This window comes from Delphinus delphis, chromosome 2 (genome assembly GCF_949987515.2).
Source record: "Delphinus delphis chromosome 2, mDelDel1.2, whole genome shotgun sequence".
In the NCBI taxonomy this organism is placed as follows: Eukaryota; Metazoa; Chordata; class Mammalia; order Artiodactyla; family Delphinidae; genus Delphinus; species Delphinus delphis.
Window position 1 is genome coordinate 168171237 of NC_082684.1, and position 26009 is coordinate 168197245.

General features: G+C 39.1%; 1 protein-coding gene across 1 annotated transcript in view; it reads left to right on the top strand.

Moving 5' to 3' along the window:
• MYO3A (myosin IIIA) overlaps window positions 1-26009 on the top strand; it is a 170355-nt gene that overhangs the window by 45141 nt on the left and 99205 nt on the right. The window contains exons 9-11 of the mRNA XM_060003164.1: window positions 22809-22908; window positions 24465-24581; window positions 25808-25912. Coding sequence (XP_059859147.1) covers window positions 22809-22908; window positions 24465-24581; window positions 25808-25912 — 322 coding nt within the window. The remainder of the gene's footprint in view (window positions 1-22808; window positions 22909-24464; window positions 24582-25807; window positions 25913-26009) is intronic.

Below are 26009 nucleotides of genomic sequence, written 5' to 3' on the forward strand. Positions count from 1 at the left end.
GTGTCTGGTACCCACTTCCTTGTTCATGGAGGGAGAGAGCTGGCAGCATTTTTTAAACAGCCTCATCAGAACAAATAATGTAAACTGCAATAGATGATTAGTATTGGCTTATATTTTCTTGCATTTGTCTCCTCTTCTGTGAAGTAAGATATCTTAGATTTGAGATTTAAAATTGAATGTAACACTTGAAATAGTTTTTTACACTATTATTTTTTGGTATCATTTTCCCTGGTTCAATTATATTCAAAAATCATTTTCAATATTTTATTTATACTTCCTATTTTGATTTTTAATGATCTGTTATGTATAGTTTTTATAATATTGAATATGTTTACTTATAGATAGTATATATGTTTATTTTAGGAAATTTAGAAGCTACGCAGACATGTACAACATAAAATCAATCAATTATAACATTTCAATCTATAACCTTCTAGTATCTTATGAATGGAAATACATTTAAAAACAAAATTGGAATATATGTGTCCTGGAGCCTGCATTCTTTTCACTGACTAGCAAACACCCATGTCTTTAAATATCCTTCTACCACAAATTTAAAAATTTTTAATTTTTTATTGGAGTATAGTTGATTAACAATGTTGTTTTAGTTTCAGGTGTACAGTAAGGTGATTCAGTTATACATATACATATATCTATTCATTTTCAAGTTCTTTTCCCATTTAGGTTATTACAGAATATTGAGCAGAGTTCCTTGTGCTATACAGTAGGTCCTTGTTATCTGTTTTAAATATAGCAGTGTGTACATGTCAATTCTAAACTCCCAGTCTATCCCTCCTTCCCACCCTTCTGCCCTGGTAACCATAAGTTCATTCTCTAAGTCTGTGCATCTGTTTCTGTTTTGTAAATAAGTTCATTTGTATCATTTTTTTTAGATTATGCATATAAGAGATATCATATGATATTTGTCTTTCTCTGTCTGACTTACTTCACTTAGTATGAAGATCTCCAGGTCCATCCATGTTGCTGTAAATGGCATTATTTCATTATTTTTAATGGCTGAGTAATATTCCATTGTATATATTGTACCACATCTTCTTTATCCATTCATCTGTTGATGGACATTTAGGTTGCTTCCATGTCTTGGCTGTTGTAAACAACGCTGCAGTGAACACTGGGTTGCATGTATTCTTTCGAACCATGTTTTTCTCTGGGTATATGCCCAGGAGTGGGATTGCTGGATCATATGGTAGTTCTATATTTAGTTTTTTAGGGAACCTCCATGCTGTTTTCCATAGTAGCTGTACCAATTTACATTCCCACCAACAGTGTAGGAGGGTTCCCTTTTCTCCACACCCTTTCCAGCTTTTATTTTTTGTAGACTTTTTGATGATGGCCATTCTGACTGGTGTGAGGTGATATCTCATTGGAGTTTTTACTTGCATTTCTCTAATAATTAGCAGTGTTGAGCATCTTTTCATGTGCTTCTTGGTCATCTGTATGTCTTCTTTGGAGAAATGTCTATTTAGATTTTCTGCCTTTTTTTTTTTTTTTTGCGGTACGTGGGCCTCTCACTGTTGCGGCCTCTCCTGTTGCAGAGCACAGGCTCTGGACGTGCAGGCTCAGCGGCAGTGGCTCACAGGCCCAGCCGCTCCGCAGAATGTGGGATCCTCCCAGACCGGGGCATGAACCCACATCCCCTGCATCAGCAGGCGGACACTCAACCGCTGCACAACCAGGGAAGCCCTCTGCCCATTTTTTGATTGAGTTGTTTGTTTTCTTGATATTGAGCTGCATGAGCTGTTTGTATATTTTGGAGATTAATCCCTTGTTGGTCGCATTGCTTACAAATATTTTCTCCCAATCTGTACCACAAATTTTTTAAATTGCTGTACAACATTCTCTTGCATGACTATTCAATGATTGATTTAAATAACCCCCTATGATTGGGCATTTAGGTTGTTATTCATTATTTTTAATTCTAATAAGTAAGTAACACTGTAATGAATAGAGTTGTATACAAATCTCTTACTACTTCTGTAAGATAAATTCCCATAGATGGTATTGTTAAGTCAAAGAATAGTCTTTTGTAATTTAAGTTTATTCATGAGAATCCTATTAATTGCATGTCAGGAGCATATCGCTGTTTAGGGAGCTGGGAGAAGTGCGTACAAAATAGGGCATGACCTAAAAAAGCAGTTATATTTGAATTCCTGTTGTGGTTTAATATATTTAATTCCTATTTCTTTAATGCCTACTATGTGCAGGGCATTGTATTAAGACTTTATATCATGTGATTTTACAACAACCCTGAGGGAAATGTTTTATGATCCCCCATTTTCACAGCAAGAAGAACTGAGGTTTGCAGAGGCTAATTAACTTGTACGAAGCTGCACAGGTAATGAATGACTAGCGGGGATTCAAATCCTAATCCCAATGACAAAGCTTTATTCCCATGAATGGCCAATGATTGTGGCCAATTTTGAGTCCATGCCTAAGTGAGTTTACAGCCTTGCTCGAGAGACCTTCAGTGAGGAAAAATTTAAGTTGTGAGTGGAATAGAGTGCCAGAAAGAAGGAACTGGGCATGTAGTTTCTAGGGAGGAGGTGGTTGGTTGTGGGCTCGTAATGCCCATCTTTGTGTCTTTGTGTGGGTATAGCTCCACAGTCTGCAGCAATCCCATCCTTCCCAAAGCAAATGGACAAACAGCAAGCAAACAAGCAAATAAAAAACAGAGATTGAGGTGTACCAATATTGTATAGGGTGTCCAATGTCAAGAACTGTGAAGGGTCTGAGATTTTATCCTACTTGCAAGCTAATAAGTTGACCTGCCAATTTCATGAATGCTGACAGGAGAGACCCTTGATCAGAGACAGAGGCCTTTATTATGCACAGTTAAGCCCACAGCATGAATTTTACATTCATGTTGGTTGTCCTTGCCCTGTAAGTCCTAGGGGTGATGTGGAATGGCCTTGGTAGATGGTGTATACACAGTGGGTTTGCCTCACAGTTTGGGAACCCTGAGCTTGAGAAACTCTAATCTTTTAAAGGGGTTGCCAGCAAATCTGCCTAAACTTTGCCCTGGAGCAGACTTTATCTTTACTATTCCAGACAGCAAACAAAACTTCCATGTGTCCTGGAGGGAGACACTGTCTTTGTATATATGTTTGTATAGCAAACATGGCAAATATAGTCTAGAACAAAAGCTAATACAAGAGGTGAAGAAATGTGAGAGACTCATGGAGAATTGCCTCCCAACATTCAAGCATTATAAGAATGGTTGAACCACACAGTATTTAGATTAAAAGCCTGGTGCTCTAAGTTCTAGTGATTAAAAGAAATTATTGACAACTACTATATATTGGACACTGTGTTAGCCTAAGCTCAATACTTCTGCTTGAGTCACAAAATATTTCTTCTTTATCCAGTTAAGAATTCAGAATACGCTTTCAATATGAGAACTCAAGTCTTACTCAGTTATGGAAAATTTTCAGTCATTATTCCTTTAAATATTGATCCTCTCTCATCTTTTTATTTTCTGCTCGTAAGAGATAAATATTGGAATGTCCTAATTTATATTAAATGTCTTATAATTTCTCTTTCATGTTCATCATCGGTTTATCAATCTCTGCTGCATTTTAGATAATTTCTTCAAAATTGTTTTCCAGTTCACTAATTTGCTCTTAGACTAGACCTAGTTAGAGCTATCCTACATACTGATTTTTCATGTCAATATTTCTGTGTTTTTCATTTCTAGAATTTCTCACTGTTTTATTTTTTTAACCATTTATTCTTTCATCATATCTGACTTTTATATCTGGCCGTTCATATCTGGCTAATTTCTTTGTCTTTTTTGTGAATGTAATTCTTTCCTTTTTCTCTTGATCTTACACTACTTAGCAGTCATTTTTTGATTTGCATTTTAACAAGATTGAAATGTCCTTATGAATGAGTTCATTTGTTTCCTCAATATGTGGTTTCCTTCTGTGATTTAGAATTTTAGTTTGCTCTCCCATCTTTATTTTTTTTAATATTTTATTTATTTTTAAATATTTCTGTATTTTCTTTATTTTTTTGGCTGTGTCAGGTCTTAGTTGTGGCACGTGGCGTCTTCGTTGAGGTGTGCAGGATCTCTCGTTGCAGCGCGTGGGCTTCTCTCTAGTAGTGGTGTGCAGGTTTTCTCTCTCTAGTTGTGGTGCATGGGCTCCAGGGCACATGGACTCTGTAGTTGTGGTGTGCAGGTTCTGTAGTTTGCGCCACACGGGCTCTCTCATTGAGACGCATGAGCTCAGTAGTTGTGGCACGTGGGCTTAGTTGCCCCATGGCACGTGGGATCTTAGTTCCCCAACCAGGGATTGAACCCATATCCCCTGCATTGGAAGCTGGTTTCTTTACCACTGGACCACCAGAGAAGTCCCCACTCTCCCATGTTTAATAGGTGATCTTTTGTTTTGTTTCTTCCCCTCTTTTGGAGGTTTTGCCTTTGCTGTAATCCAGCTTCAAGTGCCCCCAGTCCAGAGCCTTTCAGTCCATCATGACTTTGAGGATACTGCAGATCTAGTCACTGAGCCAGTATGAAGTAGACCCCATGTCTCTGCCCTGTCCTGCCATCTTAGGTACGTGGTTCTATAAACGGAAGAAGGTGCAGAATTTTTTCAGTCTTCTCTCTCCAGGCAAGGCACACATTCAGTTCCATTCTCTCCACCAAGCACAGGTCAGGGCTTTCGTTCTGCTTCCTTCCCTTCCAGGCCTATTCTGCCTATTTGTAGTCCTGGACTTCGAGTCACCTATGGTTTCTGCTCTCTTACCCAGTGTGTGTCTCATCCATTAGGTCCACCATAATGCTCACCTGGTTTTAGAGAATGTCTTTGTCATTTTAATTCTTTTAAAAAATATTTTAAAATATATTTTATCTTTCAAAAGTGAATGTTTGGAGGGGGTGGAAGTGGAGCTGGAATCATGAACCCACAGCACCATTTGAGCACAGATCTGTGACCTTATAGGAGGGGGAAGGAAAATGCTCTCAGCATTTTTATACTAGTCCCAAAGTGTGAGACATGCTCAGGGAAGTGGAAAGAGGGTCTGGGATGCTGCTGGTACCACCTCAGGCAAAAATAACGCTCTTCAAGATCATGCAAAATTATTTGATTTGTCATAGTTCCTAACATCGATAAAATTGATCCACAGCCCAGCTGTACTCAATCAATATACCTAAATCTAAGCTGACATTTGTTGGTATGTGATACTAACCTTTGGAATTAGATTGATGCATGTGCTTGGCAGGATAAGTGTTTTTTTATTCACAATTCAGTTTTAAAGTTGACTTTCCTGTAAATTGAGTACAAACTGAGTTCTTTAAATTTCTTGATGGTGGGGAGGGAGTGGCGTTGGAAGCTAGTGTGGAATGAAAACAAGAACGCTCTCTTCTAAGTTAAGGTCTGAACAGAACAAACAAGTCACTCCAATAACTTAGCTGTTCTGCGGAATCAAGATGCATATGAATATAGCAGCCACTCCTATGACAAACTCCTCAACTGTGGGGACGCATTTTTCATAGGAGTTAAAATTTGTGATGTTAGTATGCAGGCTGGATCCGTGAACAACTTGAATTATAAAGTATTTCAAAAAAAAGGTTTACTCTTGAATCTGGATTTAAAAATACTCAATTATCCGATTTAATGGGAATAGGTAAAAGTCATTTGTAATTGAAATGTACTCTTCAGCATTCTTGACTAAAAACAATACATGCCAACTTAAGAAGAAATGCCATTTTGTGAAAAATACTGGGTGGCTCAGAGAACTGAGAGGGAGGCAGAGAGGCAGGCTTAGAAGCAAAGGAAGCAGGGTGCCTCAAATATCCTTTCTTAAGAACTACCTGCCAAGAGGCTGGCACTGACACCCACCCCCAGCCCTGTAACATTTCCTGCAGCAAAGCAGCACTGGGTTCTTGAAAGCCACAAGCGCCTCAAAGGATTTGTAAACTCACCTTGAGCTTTGTGCCACTCGCTCGATGTTCTAAGTTCCCTACAGAACCATTGCTCCCCCAGGCTGAGGTCACAGGCCCGGCTGTAGGTGAAAAACGGAGTGAGAAACACTAGGTCCTCCCTCACTTCCGGTTTCCAGGTGAGAGGCAGAGTCCTTCCTCACAGCATTTCGGAAGGAATTTCACCCCCATGGAGGAAAGGTGTTTTTAGCCACTGAAGCAATGAATACCCATTATGTGGAATATGCAAACAGGATGCTAAAATTCTTTTATGTACCTTGAACATTTACCTACAAATATTATTTAAGTAATGATTTGCATACCTTGTAAATAAAGGAAAAACCTAGCCCAGTATCTACTCGACTGATAATAAATTCCCAATTAAAATTCCTTTTTATGGGGAGTTCCCTGGTGGTCCAGTGGTTAGGACTCAGCGCTTTCACTGCTTTGGGCCTGGCTTCAATCCCTGGTTGGGGAACTAAGATCCTGCAAGCCACATGGCATGGCCATAAATAAATTTCTTTTTATGGTAGTTATACTATATATTAACGTTATCTTTTAAAACTTTTCGTGTTTTATATATATACAAAGCAAAATAACTTGATACCCTTAGTATTGCTAGTGGTGATTATCTTTGATATGTATAACTTATGTTTTACATGTAATTTTATGGAAGCAAAAAGGAATATTTATAAGAATTTAGTAACTCAAACAGTTATTTCTTGGGCCAAAAATAATGGCTGTATTTGTGGTGCTGCTCTAATCATCCCACTTGTCCCATATATGATTTTCGAACCAGGATATAAGGCAAATTTGAGACATAGCTCAAAGGATTAACAGACGAAAGACAAAATTTAAAAACTGTCTAACCATTCAGTGCTAAAAGTGTCTGGTTCAGGCTGTCAGTTCTTTATTTAGGTGTCGTGGGGCTTTGTGTAATGTACATTCACTAGAATGGGATTTTGATTTTACAAAAAAAAAAATGAAAGAAGGAAGCAGAAAAATCAATAGGAAGTAATAATAGGGTTCTTTCAGTGCGATACAGTGCACAACCCCACATTACTTTCTGTCTTCTGGGCAAGATAATTTTCCTCTAATGGCTGTGACTATGTCATGGTGAGAATTATTCACCCTTTGGAATGTTTACTCCTTCATACACAGGACTTCTCGAAAGCTATCCTGGCTGCTCTCATAATAACTCCTTTTAATTCCCATCTCCACATGAGTATTTCAAAGACGCTTGCTTCAAACTCAACCTGTCCAAAATGGAACTTAATGCTGTCCCACCCCCAATTAGTTCTTTGTCCCCTTTCTTTTTAGTAGTATCACCACTCATCCCATTATGCCCACCAAAATCTAGGGATTATCTTATCTTTTCTCTCCTACTTTGCATTTTCAGTCCATAGCAAGGCTTAAATTTCTTACAGCCCCACTCAACCCCTTACCAATGGTGATACAGTTCTTGCTACCATAGAAATGATGGATTGAGACAACATTCACGTTGTCTCCGTATTAATTGAGGCCATTGTATAAAGCTCTGGATGAGGTGTTACACAAGGGTCTGACAGCTGAAGCAGCTGTAGACTCCGTGCTCTGAGTTGTCTGTCTTGGACAGACACTGCCACCAGCTCATGCCTGGATGAGACCTTTTCTCCTAGATTTCACACAGATAATTCTTTGCCTCCTTATTTTGACCAAGATACTGAAAAAGGTCTTCCTTTTTAATTTAAAAACAGCATGTAAATAACCATGATACAAAGTAGGAATTTTCAATCCCATAAAAGGAATAAAAATTATGTCCTGGGAGAGTTTGGAAGAAGCCGATAGTACTTCCACTAGCAGGGACAGGAGGGCTTATCCAGGAAGCGGCCTTTAATCTTCACTGCAAGGGAGAAGAGGACTTAATCCTGTGAAAATAGAGTTACCACTGGATGAACATTATTGCTGGAAGGAGCAGCCTGAGCAAAATCATGAAAGCAAGGAGACATGCTCACATTTAGTTAAAGCCGTAAGGAGGAAAACTCAGAAACGGGATTGGAGAGACACGCAGAGACCAGACCGCAGAGAGCAGTGAAAGTCAGGCTGAGCAGTTTGGCCTGTGCTCCTGACAGCCCCGCTAGGGTGTAGCCCTACGTCACCTGTGTCCTGCTGTGCACCGCCCTGTCATTGGTTCTAAAAGGTAAACTGTGGATACACCAAGAATAATTTTGGATGCATTTTGCTTTTCTCCCATATTTCTTCCTAACTTTAAACTATCATTATTTTTTCGAAGATGGGGGAAGTTGGTCTGTCCCCATTATGTTTAATTATCAAGGCAGTTAGTGGCTATTGTTTGGATATTTTGAAATGAGGAACCTATTGACATACATACTTACTTGTATTTTTTTTATACATTTATTTATTTATTTATGGCTGCGTTGGGTCTTCGTGGCTACGCGCGGGCTTTCTCTAGTTGCAGCGAGCGGGGGCTACTCTTCGTTGTGGTGCGCGGGCGCTTCTCATTGCAGTGGCTTCTCGTGTGGGGCACGGGCTCTAGGCATGCGAGCTTCAGTAGTTGTGGCACACGAGCTTACTTGCTCCGCGGCATGTGGGATCTTCCCGGACCAGGGCTCGAACCCGTGTCCCCTGCATTGGCAGGTGGATTCTTAACCACTGCGCCACCAGGGAAGTCCCTATTTGTATGTTTTTGTGGGATGTTTTAATTGGTGTGTGTGTGTGTGTGTGTGTGTGTGTGTGTGTGTGTGTGTGTACGCGCTGGTGGGCACATGTGTATGCATGCTTCTATTCTAAGTACATTTTATTTTGGAAAATTCTAATCTTAATTTGGCCAAAATAAGGGGGTGAAGGAGTTGTCCATGTGAAATCCGGAGAAAAGGTCTCATCAAGGCATGAGCTAGTGGCAGTGTCTGTCCAAGATCGATAACTCAGAAAGAGACTGATGAAACTCTGGGAATGTAGTAAGGACCCGTCTAGGACCAGGAAATTTAGAAAAGAAATGATCACTTCTCCTTCCTCACCTGAAATATTTCCTTATGCCTTTCTTCACCACTTCCCCTTCTGGATAAGCTCCTAAATGAGAGCTAAATAGCTTTTAAACATAATCTCCAAGAATTTTATAAGGAATTGAATTTATAAGGATTGAATCAGCACTCCCTGGAGAGAAGACCGTTATGAGCATGTTTGTTCCTAAGTAGCAATAAATAAAGGAATTCAAATAAACAGGAAGAGGCAGTTGCTCACAAATCTTTTTTTTTTTTTTTTTTACTATACCCTCTCCTTTCCTGAGTTCTTTAATTATTCTCTTGGATAGATAAATTGCGTCATCTCATGGTTATTTCCAGAAAGCCTCAACCCCTAGCTTCTTGCCTGTTGAGATTGAAGCCTAGTTTAGTCAGGTAAAGCATACTTAGGCTAGCGTTTCTTTTCCTCTAAGTATTACATACCTTGTTCTACCATCCCTTGGGCAGAGCGTATTGCTGCTGAAAGAACCAAGGCAGTGAGATTTCTCCCTATGCTCATGACGGGTTGCTTCTACAGGGTCTCCATAAGGCTTTCAGTAGTTTCACCCAGCTGTGTCTTCGGGTCAGTCCTTCCGTATCATTTTGCCTGTACCCTGTGGTGTGCGGGAGCTGACTGCCACTGGCTCAGGAGAGCAGATGGGATCTTTGTTCTTTCCTTTAGTTTCGTGTGCTCAGACCATACACTTACCACATCTGTGACCTCAGTCATGTATATTCTGCGTCTTGTTGCTTTTCTGTCATGACTTTCCTCCATTTCTTTTCTGAATTCAACTGACTCAGTTTTTATCTGTTGCGTTCTTATCTCTTCATTAAAGCTTTGTACCCTCTCCTGAAGATTCTTCTCTTTTAATGAGACATCACGTAAGAAATGTCTTTGAGAGATGGGGACCTTTTCATCTGGACTTTTCCCATGATTCTTTCTTGTGGTGTATGCTCTTCATCTGTCTGTTGCTTATAATCCTTAACTCTTCTCCTCCTTTTTTTAAACTACAAGTATGTGGTGGTGAATCTCTTAGGTGGGACTGGGAACAGCTATTGTTCTAGCAAAACAAAAAGTGGGAGTGATGGAAGAATGATTTGGGAAGGCTTAAGCTGAATTAGGTTGATTCTCTTGAACATCCTCTCGCACATCTCCCCTCAGTTTTGAACCTTGAAGAAGTCAGTGTGCAGGGCCACTAGGTGGTACGAGCCCAAGTAGCACCATTCACATTGTATTCTCTGTGGCTCACAGCATAAACCCATTCATGACTGTCATTCTCTATCATAATGAAGCAACTGTCTCTTCTCTTACCATCATCCTGCCTCCCCCTGGCCACTGGCCACCCCTCTGCTGGACAGGTATGTGATAGGTCACTGTCCCATGGTCTTCTCCACCCCGTCGCTCTTTTGCATGTTGACCTGGGTCTCATCAGGACCCTTTCCCACTTCCGGCATGGCCCACCCATGCCCCCAGAACTGATAGCTCCAGGCAAGGGCTCATCGGATAGGCTTCTCAGGGCTGTGCTTTTTTTTTTTTTTAAGTGTCTGTAGTTACTGACTGAAGTGTAAATAATTATGTGTTGGTTCTCAGCTTCCGCTCTCATTTCAACACAAATTTCACAGTATTTGACAGTTGTGCTTTATAGATTGTGGTTTGGTCCTGTGGCCATTCCTGTTTCTCATAAAGGAGACTTTTCTCAACTTTCCATTCTTTTTGTTGTTTTGTGAGTCTTAAGGGAAGGGAACAATTACTTTACCCTGTGATCTTTAACTTGAAGCAACTGTCACTCACTTTCTTAGTAAAATAGGACAGGGTATGATGGATTAGAGAGAGTCCCAATTTTTTGACAATTCTTGCATGAAGAGTTGGAGTCTGTGTTGCCTGCCCTTGAACCTGCCATTTTTTGTGAGTTCCTTGGTCAGTAGAAGATAGCAGAAGGAATGCTATGACATTTTTGAGCCTAGACTTGCTGAGGAACACTGAGCAAGCCCAGCCTGGCCAGCAAGGACTCCATGTGCTGAGAGGGCAGCAAGGGTTCCCAAAGTGACCAACGGGTGTCAACCACTGATATGCGCCTGAACAAGAGCTGAGTCACAGTGGTGTCTGGCTGAAGCAGGCTTGTCCACGAACACTTGTGAGACATAGTGATGGGGACTTTCTAGGCCACACGAGTCCTACATTAGCATGTGCAGTCAGTGAGCAAGAAAAATTTGATTGCTGGTGTTAATGACCCCTACTGTAGCCGTAAGTGGAGTGCGACAGGCCGTACTGCACAACTCCTGGAGACACTGTTCATTTCATATTCCATGTGACTGCTTTCACCCCCAGGCCTGGAGGCACGTCATGAATGATGCCCTAGAGTTGCACCATGTGGATTGTGGATCAGGAGCCTGGGAAGATTCTGAATGCATTTGTTTGATCACCCAAAATAGATTCCCGTCTGTGATACTAGCTGTGTACATGGGATGTCAGCACAAATAAAGAATTGGATAGAAGGCTGTCCCTGGTTCATTGTTTATTATCTAGGTCCTAATTTAGTTTGAAAAATTTTGTCCTCCTGAGGACTTCCACATAAAAATGCTTTCAAGCAGATCTGTATGAGGATGAAATCCTGGGAGGCTTCTCTAAAGTTCATGTGGTTAATTTATTAGTCGTTTCTTTAGTCTTTTCAACATCTTTCAATGGAGGATTGTTCTTCATTAGTATTTAATATTGAAATATGCTGATTCCTTAGAGAGAAATCTAAATTTTATCAGATGTTAGGCCCACTTTACAAATTCTGAAAGCTTATATCAGATTTGCAAATTCCTGTAATGTTTCCAGTGATGTTCTAGAAATCATTAATTACTTGAATTATGGCATTACCCATTTTTAGCTATTTTAAACTGACTCAAATCCTTACCTGTTCTTAAAATATTGTATTTGTACATATATTTCTTATAATTTTATAATTATCATATTTAAAGAGGCCCCTGAAAGTGATCACATTGGATTTCATGGGATAAAATGCTGAGAATACAACAAGCATATGCACTTAAATAGAGCAAAATATAACATTTTTCTAAAAAGAACAAAGTTTCCTGAAAAATTCTGGATGTATACCCTTTGGCCTTTTTCTTAAAGGCATTAGTCTTTAAAAAAAATTTATTCTAGAGAGAAAAAAATTAAAACCTAAGGGATTATCAAGAGCCTTGACCTACATTTAAAGGTTGCAAGAAATACTGCAATATCCCTTCTCTCTTTTCTTTCAAATTAGCAGTAGCCTAGGATTTGACTGCATCTGTTTTTGGTATTATTACTGTAAAGAAAAGACACATTTTTATAGGGTTGAATTCTGCAGTGCCTCACAGGAGGCAGGACACTGAATAAAGATGATACTAATTTTTTTGCAGTAAAGTGAGATGCACAGATTGAGTAGAGGGCAGAGCGACTGTTTTCTGCGAGCGCCTTCACATTGTTAGTCCTCTGAATACAGTTTTGCTCTCATGTCGAAGGCCTTAGACATTGAGAGTAACTTCCTGGACAAATTTTGCTTTAAAGTAGCTAAATCTTTTAACCATCTCTTTGTTGGGGAAAAGGAGAGAAATATTTTTTAAAGATAGTAGTCAAGGTTTAGAGCAGAATATTGCAGCCTTTGAGTAGAATTCAAAATGACATGCCCCTCATTCCTTACTGCCAGGCATGTAAAGGTTTATCTCTGGCTGTTCAGCTGCCCTAATCTTGTTTGCTTCCCCGTTTAGTTTTGTAATCTCTGCAAAAAAAAAAAACAAAAAAAAAATGATTTTGGTTCACTTTGAAGTTAGATGTTTATGCATTTATTTAAATACAGCTGGGGTTTTTTTTAAGTGAAAAATCTGATATCACAATCCCCAGTGTTTTATCAAAAAGAAGGAAAGAAAGGGAAATAAATAAATAGCTACCTATGGCAGTTCCAGTCTTGGGAATAGAAATTGAAATAGAATACTATGACTTCACGGTTGATTCTTATATAGATCTGACTGTACCACAAGGTCCCCTCAAAAAATAATATATATCTATTAAATACACATATAAGTATATATTTAATATATAAGTATATAAAATACAAATACACACACACACACACACACACACACACACACACACACTACCTGGGCAGCCCAGCCTCAAATGTGGGTGTTGTTCCCTGCCCATGGATGAAAATGTAATTCCCCTATATTTATTCAGATAGGGTGGAGAGGTCATGTATTCTGTTCGGGGCTAGTTACATTTGATATGCCAATTAAACAGGAAAGCAGAGTTATCAAGTAGGCAGTGGAATATAGGAGTCTGGGCTTCAGGGGAGAAGCCCATGTTGGAGACAGTGGTTGAGTCATTTGCTTAGAGACGTATTTGGTGCCATGACACAGATGAGGTCACTGAATGTGAGTGTTTGGGAATTTAGTGTAGGGAGAGGAGACAGAACAGGTGATTGAGGGACTGTGGCCCTCCAGGGAGGAGAAGCAGGGGAACGTGGTGTGTTGCGAACCACATAAACCCAGTGTTTCAAGGAGAGAATGCGCAATTCTTCTAAAGAGCGCTGCAAGTTTTTTAAAACGGAGTAATGCTGAATTTGGACACACCAAGTTCTTTCGTGATCTCGCGGAGAGTCCTCTCAGCAGGGTGGGGTGGAGGACAGCCCCAGCTGGAAGAAGTTAAGGAAAGAGGTGAGGTGAGGAAGACATAAGGAATAGGAACTACTGTTTAAGAAGCTCAGCTGTAAAAGGAGGAGAAATGGGGCAGTAGCTGGAAGGCATGGAGAATCAAAGGAGAGATTTTTTTTTAAGAGGGGAGATACTAGAGCACATTGTATGCTGACGGCGGAGAGGTTGTGCCGCCGATGACAGGGGAGCATCACAGCAGTGACCCTGGGGGAAGCAGGTGTATGAGCACAAGAGCTGGCCTGTGCCCAGAGCAGGGAAATTTATCCCTTGTCACCAGAGAGGAAGGAGGCTGGGAGGGTAAGATGGCACAAAGATGAAATCCTGTCGACTTGTTTAAAAACTAGGTACGTATAAAAAAGAATAAAAGGAAATATCAAAATGTCAACAGTGGTTATATTGGGGATGTAGTTACAGGTGACATTTTTTTCTTATACCTTTTGGTATTTTTCAATTTTTTTTAAAAAACAAAGTATACTTTTTGTACTTATAAAAAATTAATGTAGTAAATGTAATTATACACTCTCCATGACCCTTCATGCTATCATTCCTTGAAAAGTCAGACTATGTGAAACTCCTCAGCCATGTTTTTGTTTGTTTGTTTTTCTGTTTTTATTTTTGGCCGCACCACGTGGCTTGCGGGATCTTCATTCCCCGACCAGAGATTGAACCCGTGCCCCGTGTGGTGGAAGCGTGGAGTCTTAACCACTGGACCGCCAGGGAAGTCCCAGCCATGTTTGTTCTTAACCAGATTGTTTTGCTGTACTGATGTTTGTCTTACAGATACTTACAGTGGCACTAATAACTCTACACACTGAAGGAACTGTGCAGCAAGATTCTACTTACAGAAACTGTCTCTTCCCTGTTCTCTTACTTGTCTCTGAGCTAAGGGTGAGGAGAAGAAAGATGTCAGGAACTCTTGGCAGATGGAGGATCAAATACTCCTGCAAACACCGGTGTCAGTTTCATTTCAACATCTAAAACCAGGTCACTCTAAAATAATAACACACAGAAAAAAAAAAGAATAAATAAAATAAAATAATAGCACAGAGGAGTCACATTCACAGCAGAAACAGGCAAGATTTCTCAGTGGGAACATTTTTCTTCAGCCGCCAATTAACTATATGTGAAAGAGGAAGGGCCCTGTGAATGAAAAGAACAATCAAAAGTGTAGCTGAGCTGGGTGACGATGACATCTGTCACTCCAGTCATCGCCAGAGCTGATCTGCTCATCTGGCTGACCCGGCTGGTGTGTGCTCCTTCCCCAGCATCATTTCAAAACTGCACGATTGGCCAAAGGGGTCAAACTGCAGATCCATAAAAACTAGTCTTCCAGGGCACACCCGTGAGAGCCTGTATGCCCATTGGTGTTACCAGTTGTGACTTTGTTAGTGGAATTTAAAGATGGATAAGGAAACTAAAAGAAAACCATTGATGATATTTCTGTTTAACAAAGGATTTCTGAACTACCCCAGTGGCTCCCGAACCACCTTAGAAGACGGAGCTTGATATTTACCAGAGAATATTTAACCAAAGTGAAAGCAAATAAAGCTGTTGGTTTACAGCAGTACAACTGAATCGCAAGGATAAACGTTTAACAGTGAGCAGCAAGAGTTGTTTCTTTTTTCAGTGTGTAGAACTGAAATACAAGTGAAGCTGTACTAACCACCCCTGAGGTATTTGTGACCTTTGACAACACAGAAAGAAAATATTTGTAGTCTGAAACTGTGTCTCTCCAGTAGGATGGAGTAAATGAAAAATATAATCTGGTTAACAAGCTGTACTTTTCACAAGAGGACAAAAATCTTATTGGAAGGATTCTGACTTTGCCTTCTCCAAGTCTCACAGAAATTAAATATTTAATAAAGTAACATTGGAAATTAATTCTGTAAAATGAAGGCAAAAGGAAAATGTAAAAAGTGTAAAAGTATCTTGAAAGATAGGGTAATGATAAAGATTGGACAGTTTCCTTTGACAAATAATTATTTATTCATTCATTTATTCATCCTGCACATATTTATTGAGTACCTACTATGTCCCAGCTACTCTTTTAGGTGCTTAGGCTACATTAATGACCAAAAGAGACATGTATCAGTAAGAAGATGTAAAATATTTTCACAATTGATGATTCTTTTTATTTTCATTCACAGAATACACCTTAAAAATAGTTTTTCTTAATCATTCATTACAACCTTAATAGCTTTTACAGTGTTTAACTCATGAAAAAGAGCTTTTATAAACTAATTTTTGCACCTGAATTAACTCTGCATGATTTGTGTAATTTCAAAACCCTCGTGGAAATGATCTTTTTTGTTTATAATTTTTTGTTAACTCTTCCATCAGAATGTGTGTTCCATGTGAGCAGTTGTCTTCATAGCTTTATCCCAACTCCTAACAGTGCCTGAAACATATTAGATGCTCCAGAAATTTAAGTATTTGTTGAATGAATGAATGCAGTAGTGGATGTTGAAACGTACAATTTAAGGCTCTACCTAGTGTGTGTGTGTGTGTGTGTGTGTGTGTGTGTGTGTGTGTGTGTGTGTGTGTTTAGGGTGGGAGAATCAGAGCAGGAATGGAGATATCATATTAATAACTGGGTTCATTGAGTTTTTGTGAACACATCACAAACTTGTTTACCTCACTTTTCACAATTCAACTGCTTTTCTCACTCTTACACCCTATGATCTTATATGTGGTCAATTGTGTAGTTTTAAAAATATTAAGTATTCTTGATGCAACTAATCATGCCACTTGAGGGAGTATAAATGTGAGTCCTTCACTCATGCTACTTTGCCGTGACAGCTGTAACTGCCTTTTTAAAATTTTTTTTGGCCCCATTGTCTCTATTATGTTTAAGACCCAACGAAGTGACAGCAATGCTGACAGTGCTTTCTAGAGCAGTCTATTGTGATGGCTGTGTCCAGCAGTCATTGGTGATACAGAAATACAGATACGGGAGAAATGTAAAGAGGCAGTCCCCATGACCAGGGGACTTCTCCGGTTAAACTGACCTCGTGGAGAGCAGCGCCAAACTCCGAAGCAGCGGGAGATGGGAGGGGAGTGTGCTGACACCGACATATGCCAGACACCATGTGCCTTTTCACCACGTTCCTCCAGCACCCGGCTGAGCACCAGCTCTGTTACCTGTCAAATCAGCCTGAGCACTGCAGTGACACAGGGAGGAGAAACAAAGAAAGGAAGAGTTGTTTGCTGATATGGTGCCCATTTCCTGCTGAGATGCTACCATCAGGGTATACGTAGGACTTAATAATAAATACAGTGAAGTCCTTCAGAATCAGTGATGCTCATGAATCCTCCGTCAGCAAGACCTGGGCCCACATTTTCTCACTCCCTGCTTTGCTGAGTTCAGGGTCATGTGTTTACAGTTCATGCTTGAGGAGGGTAGAGGGGTCACCTCTGGGACAAAAAGAGAGTGAAGACAACAAAATATGAAATAAATAGAAATTAAATATATAATTCAATATAAATATTAAATATAAAATATAAAGTAAATGAGGATTAAACCTATGATCATAAAGGCAATAATAATTTATTAACCATAGCAGGCCCTGAATGAATCACTTTACATGTATTATTTCATTTAATCTCACAACATTTATCTGTTGTCTTCATAGCTTTATCCCAACTCCTAACAGTGCCTGAAATATATTAGATGCTCCAGAAATTTAAGTATTTGTTGAATGAATGAATGCAGTAGTGGATGTTGAAACGTACAGTTTAAGGCTCTACCTAGTGTGTGTGTGTGTGTGTGTGTGTGTGTGTGTGTGTGTGTGAAATAGCCATTATTATTTCCATTTTATTTCTGAAGAAGCAGAGTAAGTTCCTTGCCCAAGGCCACATGGCTAGTCAGTGGTAGGGCCACAGCTGGAATAATAGTAGCAATTATATATAAGGCATTTCCATATGCCTATTTTAAATGAGAGTTTGACAAGAAATAATCCATTTTGCTTATCCTCACAAAATCTTTTGTTATTTGATCTGAGCATTCAGATTCTAGAGCCCAGCCTCTTAACTGGGTGTCAGTAATTCCGTGATCTAAACAAAGGAAGGGATTTGTATAGCTTCAGAAATAACTTTGGATCTTCTGTATAACCACCTCAGAATTCAGTTCAATGTAGGATAATTTATCAGTCAGCCCCTGTTCCTCACTGGCTTTATGGCCATTGTTGCTGCCTGCTTGGCCACTCCCCATATACCTTAGCCCCTCTACTCTTTAACTGGAGAGGAATCTAAATAAAGGAGCTATGCTCTAGAATAGGGCCAAAGCATCTTCTCAAGTCCCCTGATGAAGTCTTTATGAATGGTAAAACCTAGTTTCTCAAAGTCATGGAAAAGGACTTTTTTCTCTTCAGAATGAAGCAGACAGCCATACGCTACAATAGTATACCTATCAGTACACAGACTTCGGTTGACAGAGAATTCCAGTGTTGGAAGAAGCAACAGAGGTTATATGATTCAGCTTTTTAAATATTGTTAGTCTAGGTAAGATTATTAGCTTCCAGCATTTTTTGGTGATAACATGTCGTTTTTAGGAAATGGTGATAGTGATCAATTTATCTTCCCAAATTAAGAGACAAGCCTAAAACTTGTGTGTTCAATACAAGGTTGCTATCTTAGTATCTCATGGTATCTCATATTCAGTATTCTTTTGAGTTTCAAGAGTTCTTGATATATTAGACATATTAATTCTTGTCCATCATACATATTGCAAATATTTTTCCCATTTTCTCTTTTACTTGTATTTTATTATACTCATATTAAAATTGTATTGTCAAATCTCTTCCATTTTTTAATTCCTTTCTATCTTTTCATACTTACAAATTCCATCTGTATGCCATTACTACACAGCCGTTCTTTTGCATCTTCTCCTAGAACTTTTATGATGACATTTTAAATCTATGTTTGTTAATCCATCTGGAATTAATTTTTACATAAAGTACATGATTCCCAAAATTTTAACCAGCTGTTCCAGCACAATTTCTTGAAGTTTTTTCTTTCTCTACTAATTTGAAATGCCACATTTATCATCTAATATGTTCTTAGAATAGATGACCCTGAATTGCATTTGCTACTTGAAGTTTAACTTTTCTTGGCTTTCTCTACCTAGTGATAATGTTTATCTCTACAATATAGTAAAATGATTTTTTTTCTTTACTGAAACATGCTACTCCACCGTATTGTTTCCACACTCTGCCCTTTGATTAAAATATTGCGTTGGCTTCCCGTAGTGCCTGGAGTCCAGCCTCACCACGGACCACTGTCCCTCCTGCTGTTTCAGCTGCCGGGCTCGTGCCTGAGTCCAGGCTCCTTGACACCATCCACTCCTTGTCATTCTCCAGGAACAGTCTTTGGATGCCAAATGGACCCATAAAAACAGATGGAAAATTCAGGGCTTCACTTAAATTAAATACATAATTGGATATCTTTATTTTCTTAAAAATCATATGTCATATGAGTTTCTTTGGAAATAAGGGGATACGAAAGATGATTCTTGTCGAGTTCAGCAAATGTGGAAACCAACTATGGGCAAATCCTGTGCCAGAAATTGTGGGAGATATGCATTCACTCATTCATTCAACTAATATTTATTGAGGACCTACTGTGTTCTCAATCATCTCCTTGTTCCAAGGACACAATGGGAAACTAAAGACACATAGTCTTGTGTATGTTGGAGCTTGTATTGTAGTAAGGGATTCAAATATTAGCTAAATTATCTACACAAATAAGTGCATAATTATACATTTTTGTAAATGCTATAAAAATTATTATGGAAACATCTAAGAATTGCAAGTAGGAGTAAATCACTGTTCATATTATTAGTTACAAGTCCTTAATCAGATATATTATTTGCAGATGTTTTCTGCCAGCCTGTGACTTCACTTTTTATTCTCTTAACAGTGTCTTTTTTTTTTTTTACTTTATAAATTATTTATTTATTTATTTATTTATGGCTGTGTTGGGTCTTCATTGCTGGATGTGGGCTTTCTCTAGTTGCGGTGAGGAGGGCTACTCTTCGTTGTGGTGCATGGCCTTCTCATTGCGGTGGCTTCTCGTTGCAGAGCTGGGGCTCTAGGCACGTGGGCTTCAGTAGTTGTGGCACGTGTGCTCAGTAGTTGTGGCTCACGAACTCTAGAGCGCAGGCTCAGTAGTTGTGGTGCACGCACTTAGTTGCTCCATGGCATGTGGAATCTTCCCGGACCAGGGCTCAAACCTGTGTTCCCTGCATTGGCAGGCAGATTCTTAACCACTGCGCCATCAGGGAAGTCCCAACAGTGTCTCTCACAGAACAGAAGTTTTTCTTTTTTAAATATTTTTGGCTGCATTGGGTCTTCATTGCTGTGCGCAGGCTTTCTCTAGTTGTGCCGAGCAGGGGCTAATCCTCGTTGGCAGTGCGCGGGCTTCTCAATGTGGTGTCTTCTCTTGCTGCGGAGCATGGGCTGTAAGCGCGTGGGCTTCAGTAGTTGTGGTGCGCAGGCTCTAGAGCACAGGCTCAGTAGTTGTGGCACATGGGCTTAGTTGCTCCACGGCATGTGGGATCTTCCTGGACCAGGGCTCGAACCCGTGTCCCCTGCATTGGCAGGCGGATTCTTAACCACTGCACCACCAGGGAAGCCCAGGAGTTTTTCATTTTAATGAAGTCTACCTTATCACATTTTTCTTTCATGGATGATGTTTTGGGTATTGTGTCCATACACTCATTTCTACACCCAAGATTATCTAGCTTTTTTCTCCTATATTTTCTTCTAGAAGTTTTATAGTTTTGTATTTTACACTTAGACCTATGACTTATCTATTTATTTATTTTAACATCTTTATTGGAGTATAATTGCTTTACAATGGTGTGTTAGTTTCTGCTGTATAACAAAGTGAATCACCTATACATATACATATATCCCCATAGCTCTTCCCTCTTGCATCTCACTCCCTCCCACCCTCCCTATCCCACCCCTCTAGGTGGTCACAAAGCACCGAGCTGATCTCCCTGTGCTACGTGGCTGCTTCCCACTAGCTATCTGTTTTACATTTGGTAGTGTATATATGCTATGACTTACTTTAACTTAATTTTTGTGAAAATTTTGTAAGTTTAGTGTCTAGATTCTTTATTTTTTTTCTTCTGCATGTGGATGTCCAACCATTCCAGCACCATCCTGAGGAACTTTACAGTCTAGTAAAGGGAGTAAGACCTGTACACAAGTGATTGACTGAAATGACTTAACTCAGATGTTTGTCCAGAAGGATGTACAGAATTATGCTGAGGGTTTAAAACAGGTGGCATTTGAGGTAGACTGTGAAAAGTTTCATCACACAGATGGGACTGAGGAGGAAATTAAAAGACAAAGGACAAATCTTACTTATTTTTAAAATCTCACTCTGAGTGCAGTGTTGAGAAGGATATCAGAGGCAAAGGTGGCAGCAGGGAGGCTGCTGTGGTGTGAGATGAACTGTAGTGGAGGTGATGGTGTTGAGAAAGGTTTGGTTCTGGATTGGATTTGATGAAAGAGCTGAGGGGATTTGTGCATGGGTTGCAGGAGGAGTATGAGAAAAAGTCAGGAGCCAGGGGTCAGGCTGACAAGCAGATGAATGGATCACCATGGGCTGAGATGACGGTCGTGGGCAGGAGCAGGTTTGGGACATATTAAGTCAGCCACCTTCACAGCCAAGTGAAGCGTCAAGTGAGCAGCTGGGTGCTTAGGTCTGGAGACGAGCAGAGCTGTCAGTGCACGAGTGGTATTTAAAGCGATGAAATCAGGAAGTACATGTTGATAGACAAGAAAATAGCTCTAAGGACCAAAGCTTGGGAGACTCAAAAATGTGACAGTAGGAAGATGAGGAGGGACCAGAAAAAGATACTGAGATGGAGATGCCAGTGAGGTAAGGAAGAGAATCAAGAGAAGGACATAAGACACCAAGACAAACGTGTTCAAGAAGAGTTTGTCAAGTGCTGCCAGTAGGTTAAGTAAAATGAGGACTTAGAACGGACCGTGGGACTCAGCAATGTGAAGAAGGTCACTGTTGTCCTTAATGGAAGCTGTTTCCGTGGAGTGTGATGACAGCCTGACTGACATGGGTTTTCTTAATGGGTGGAGTGCAATTGAAGAAGTTAAGTATAGATCATTCTTTTGAGGATTTTTGCTATAAAGCAAGGAAATGGAATGGTAGATGGAGGAAACAAACTCAAGGACAGGTGCTTTGTTTGTTTCTTTTGGGGAAGATGTTATAACAGTCGAGAGGGAGAAATGAGTGATACAGGAGAGAAAGAGGACCCAGCAGGAGTGATATCCTTGAGTAAGTGAGAGGACATGTAATCCAGCGCACAAAACGGGATTGGCCGTAGGTAGAGGGGGGACCATTATCAATAGTGACTTAATTCTCTAAGCAATGAGAAACCATTACAGTTTGGTGGGTAAGTGGTATGATTCTTATCATGCTTTGTAATCTGCGTATTCCTTCCCCTTTCACTAATGGACAGATTCAAATGCATAACAGTCTGCCCAAAAATAAACACTGAAAATGCAGTTATGCTCAGAATAGAGTGGATTTCATGTCCAGAAAAGTTGAAACAAACCCTTGTGTTTACCTCAGCAACTTCTCCGGACCTCATGTCAGATCAAGATCTTTACGCTGTTTTTGAAATTGCTGAAATGTTTCACTTTGAAAGTAAACTTCCTAGTACCTGAAATCAATTTTCTGCATACATTTTACCTCTTAAAAGTCCCCAGTGTGGCTTATTTTGTATTCCTCTTAAATTCTGCTGAATAATTTTTCAAATTATCATTCCTTGACTACCAGTGGGCTAACACTACCTCAGACAAAACTGGAAATCTAAAGAGTGAAAATCGCTCCAACTCACCACTTTGTAAGAGATTAAGTCACACATCGGAATTTAGAGGAAGCTTTAAAGAATATTATATATAAGGTAGTTCTTGATGGAAATAATGAGCTCTTTTGATCATCCATGAAGTAAGTTTAATGTGTTGCATTTTCCCAGTGAAGAGGAGAAGACAGATCAAATGCATGAGGCTGTTTTCTGGTAAATTGTTATCGTTGAATTTAGCAAATCAGCTTCACAGATGTTTTTCAGTTTCTTAGTATCTAAAGTTGACTTTTACTATGATTAGTAATAAGTTCTCAAATCAGAAAGGGTTTTCTTTTTTATTGCTCCTCAGGCATGAACGTCTTTACACCAAGAAAAGTAACTTCAACAGATCTTTAATTTCCAGCCTCAAGGATGTGAATGATTTAGCAACCCTAGAAGTTTTGGATGAGGTAAGAAACTCAGCTTAATTAAACTTAAACATTCTGTCTATTTAAAAAAATTGATAGAAGTGGTTTGAGGAGGAGGCTCTTTGAATAGCATCTGTAGGTTTCATGCTTTCTTCGTCTCTTAGCTTCCTGATCATCCCTCCTGTCTTCAGTTTCACTGTGTGTAACTCACGTTTGCAGATCTCTCCGGCCTGGTGTCAACATTTTCTTCTTTTTTATATTCGAATTACAAAAGTGCTAGTTCCCACAAACTTGAGTTGCTTAGGTCCAAGACCCCTTCTTCCCCTCAATTCTCCCCAGGAGTCTCAAAGGGGTGATTTGCTTCCTACATCACCATCTCAGTGGCAGGACCTAAAGCCTCGAAGTTACCTTGAGAGCCTGTCTGTTACCATGGTCAGTGGACCCCTCGTGGGATCACAGAGCCCACCTTTTCGGGAAATGAATTCTGCTTGAAACTTCTTATCCCAGTGACCTCAGAAATATTTCAGACATCTCTCATGAAGGTACCAGTCCAAGCCAGTAAATTATAGTCTCATCCTCTTTTTCCTCATCACCTTTTATTTCAGATAATCACATCATTAGAGAAATAATAAGGCTCCTTTTCAGTAAAAGGTTGGGATCACTACCCTGCCTGATCCACAGGCTTCCCCTTTTTTAATACTTCTGATACATTCCTGAGCATTTTGCTTAAAAATGTAGCAAATCAGGAGGCATATTCTGAACTGAAGTAGTCACTTGGGAAATTTGGGGTTGCATAAACAACGCAAGTACTTCCTCAGAATAATCTTTCTTGAGAACATCAAACATCTTATAATCAAATAGTGTTTGTAAGCCAGAGATTGCCAATACCTTTATGAATCTTTGTGTATCAGATTTTCCAATGGTGTGACATCCTAAGCTTGTGGATTATAAAGAAGGCTTTACTAATCATATTGCTGACCTACGTATTAAACACTGGGTTGGTTTGTTTCTATTGTCTGTGTTTTATTTTTTTGTCTCTTTTTTGACCCAGGATCTTTTGTGTCATATACTATAAATGATGCTGTCTGGCACTGTTAAAATTGATTCCATGTATTCTTATGATTTACCAATTGTGGAAGTTACTTGTCTGTACTTTTTACTCTGCCTCAAAGCCAAACATTTAAGCAAGGGAACTCAGACATTCCACAGAGCCATTGAATAACCTTCATTTGGAATAAAATCATGTTCACTATATCTTCTCTTCCCTTTTCTAGTGTTCTTTCTCTTTACTTCAACTGCTGCATTTACTTACTTCCTTGAAAGCATTGTGTATATATAATCCCTGTAGCATATAATATATTCTGTGGAAAACACAGGTAACAATGACATCCCTCTACAGCTCTCGAAAGAAAAGAAAATACCCGTCAAGGGGAAGGATAGTTGCTGACCGGAGGTTACACTTCTTACTCTCAATAGATCTATTTCTTTCTGATCCTTCCTCCAGATTCCAAATGTTTATTTCTTATCATTTACTTTTAAAATGATAATTGACCATCAGTCATTTTTAACAAAAAGAGATTACTTTTATTTCGTTATAGAATACAGTCTCAGAGCAACTTGAGAAGTGTTACTCCAGAGATCAGATTTACTTCTATGTGGGAGACATACTCATTGCTCTTAACCCTTTTCAGAGTCTGGGTCTTTATTCCGCAGAGGTATGTGGTGTGGCTTGTACACGTTTTCTTACTTTGTACAAAAACTTATACTCTTCAGGTATTTAAATTAATTTAATTTAATTTTATCTAATCCTTTGAATAAACAGTTAAATAATTATTGTTAAAACATAGAGATAGGAAAAAACAGAAGATGAATCGATCTGGATGCAGTTTGTGGTCTTTGTGTGAGATGTGTTAATTACTTCTTGTCATTGGTAATTGGTAACTGGTCCACACTACATATCATATCAATAAACAGATGCCTAAAAAGTATAGACTTAATGTCTACCTCTGAACCAAGTATAGGAGAGTCAAAAGTAAAATTACATTGTATATGTAGGTACTGTATACTTAATGGCTGTAAAACTCATCATTATGAGTTTAAAAATTCCTTCTGGTTAAATTTTTAATATCAGACAATATGTTTTATGAATATAAGCACATAATTATCCATTATTCACCCCTAATGTTTAAATATAGAATAGTGTTCTGGAGTTAAGCTAGGCTGTTTTTCATTTTCAATTAGATCCATACTCTTCTAGCTATTTGTGTACTCTAGAATATTATGTTGTATTATAATAGTATATTACTCTAGAATAATACTGTGCTTAATATAATTTTTTGTGTGAAAAGTATGTAATTCTCTCAGTCTCTACCACTTTAAGATTTACAAGAATAATGACATATTTATGAACCTTGACCAAGTTTTAGAAGACTGGGCTTTAGCACAAATTCTGCTATCAATTAACTATGTGATCTTGGGCAAAGCAAATGAGAAAGTGTATGTTAAATGATATGAAAGGAAAAAAGTAGTGATCGTATGTCATACATTATTATATCCAAGGAATAGTCAACAAAATGATACCTGATTGTCTTATTTATAAAGTATCTGCTTATTTAAGGAAATCTTAGTATTTTGAAACTTTAAGTTCTGCTTTGGAAGTGGTATGCACTTCCAAAAGAGTCTTCTTTTAAATACCACTGCCAAAGTGATATCATATTATGTCATATCATTTTTCCCTGTTGTTTTGTGTCAGACTTTTATTTTACATAATTGTCCATGATTTGTGCATGTATGTGTGTATGTAATATGGATGTGATGTTTTGGTGGTATGAAGCTGTATTTTGATTCACCTTTTGCTTTAAAAATTAGCACTCTATCTGTAAATAAGTAGGGTTTAAACAAAAACAAAAGCCCTACAGCACATGTTCTTTTTAACCTTTAGCATTCCAAACTGTATATTGGAGCAAAGAGAACTGCCAATCCTCCTCACATTTTTGCCATGGCTGACTTAGGATACCAGTCTATGGTAACATATAATTCAGATCAGGTAAGGAGAGTCTCACATTTTTAGAAATTCTCCTCTTAGTTTCTCGTGTGTCAGCTGAATTTTGTGAGGATGAAGTCTTCTTACAGTTTCCTTTTCT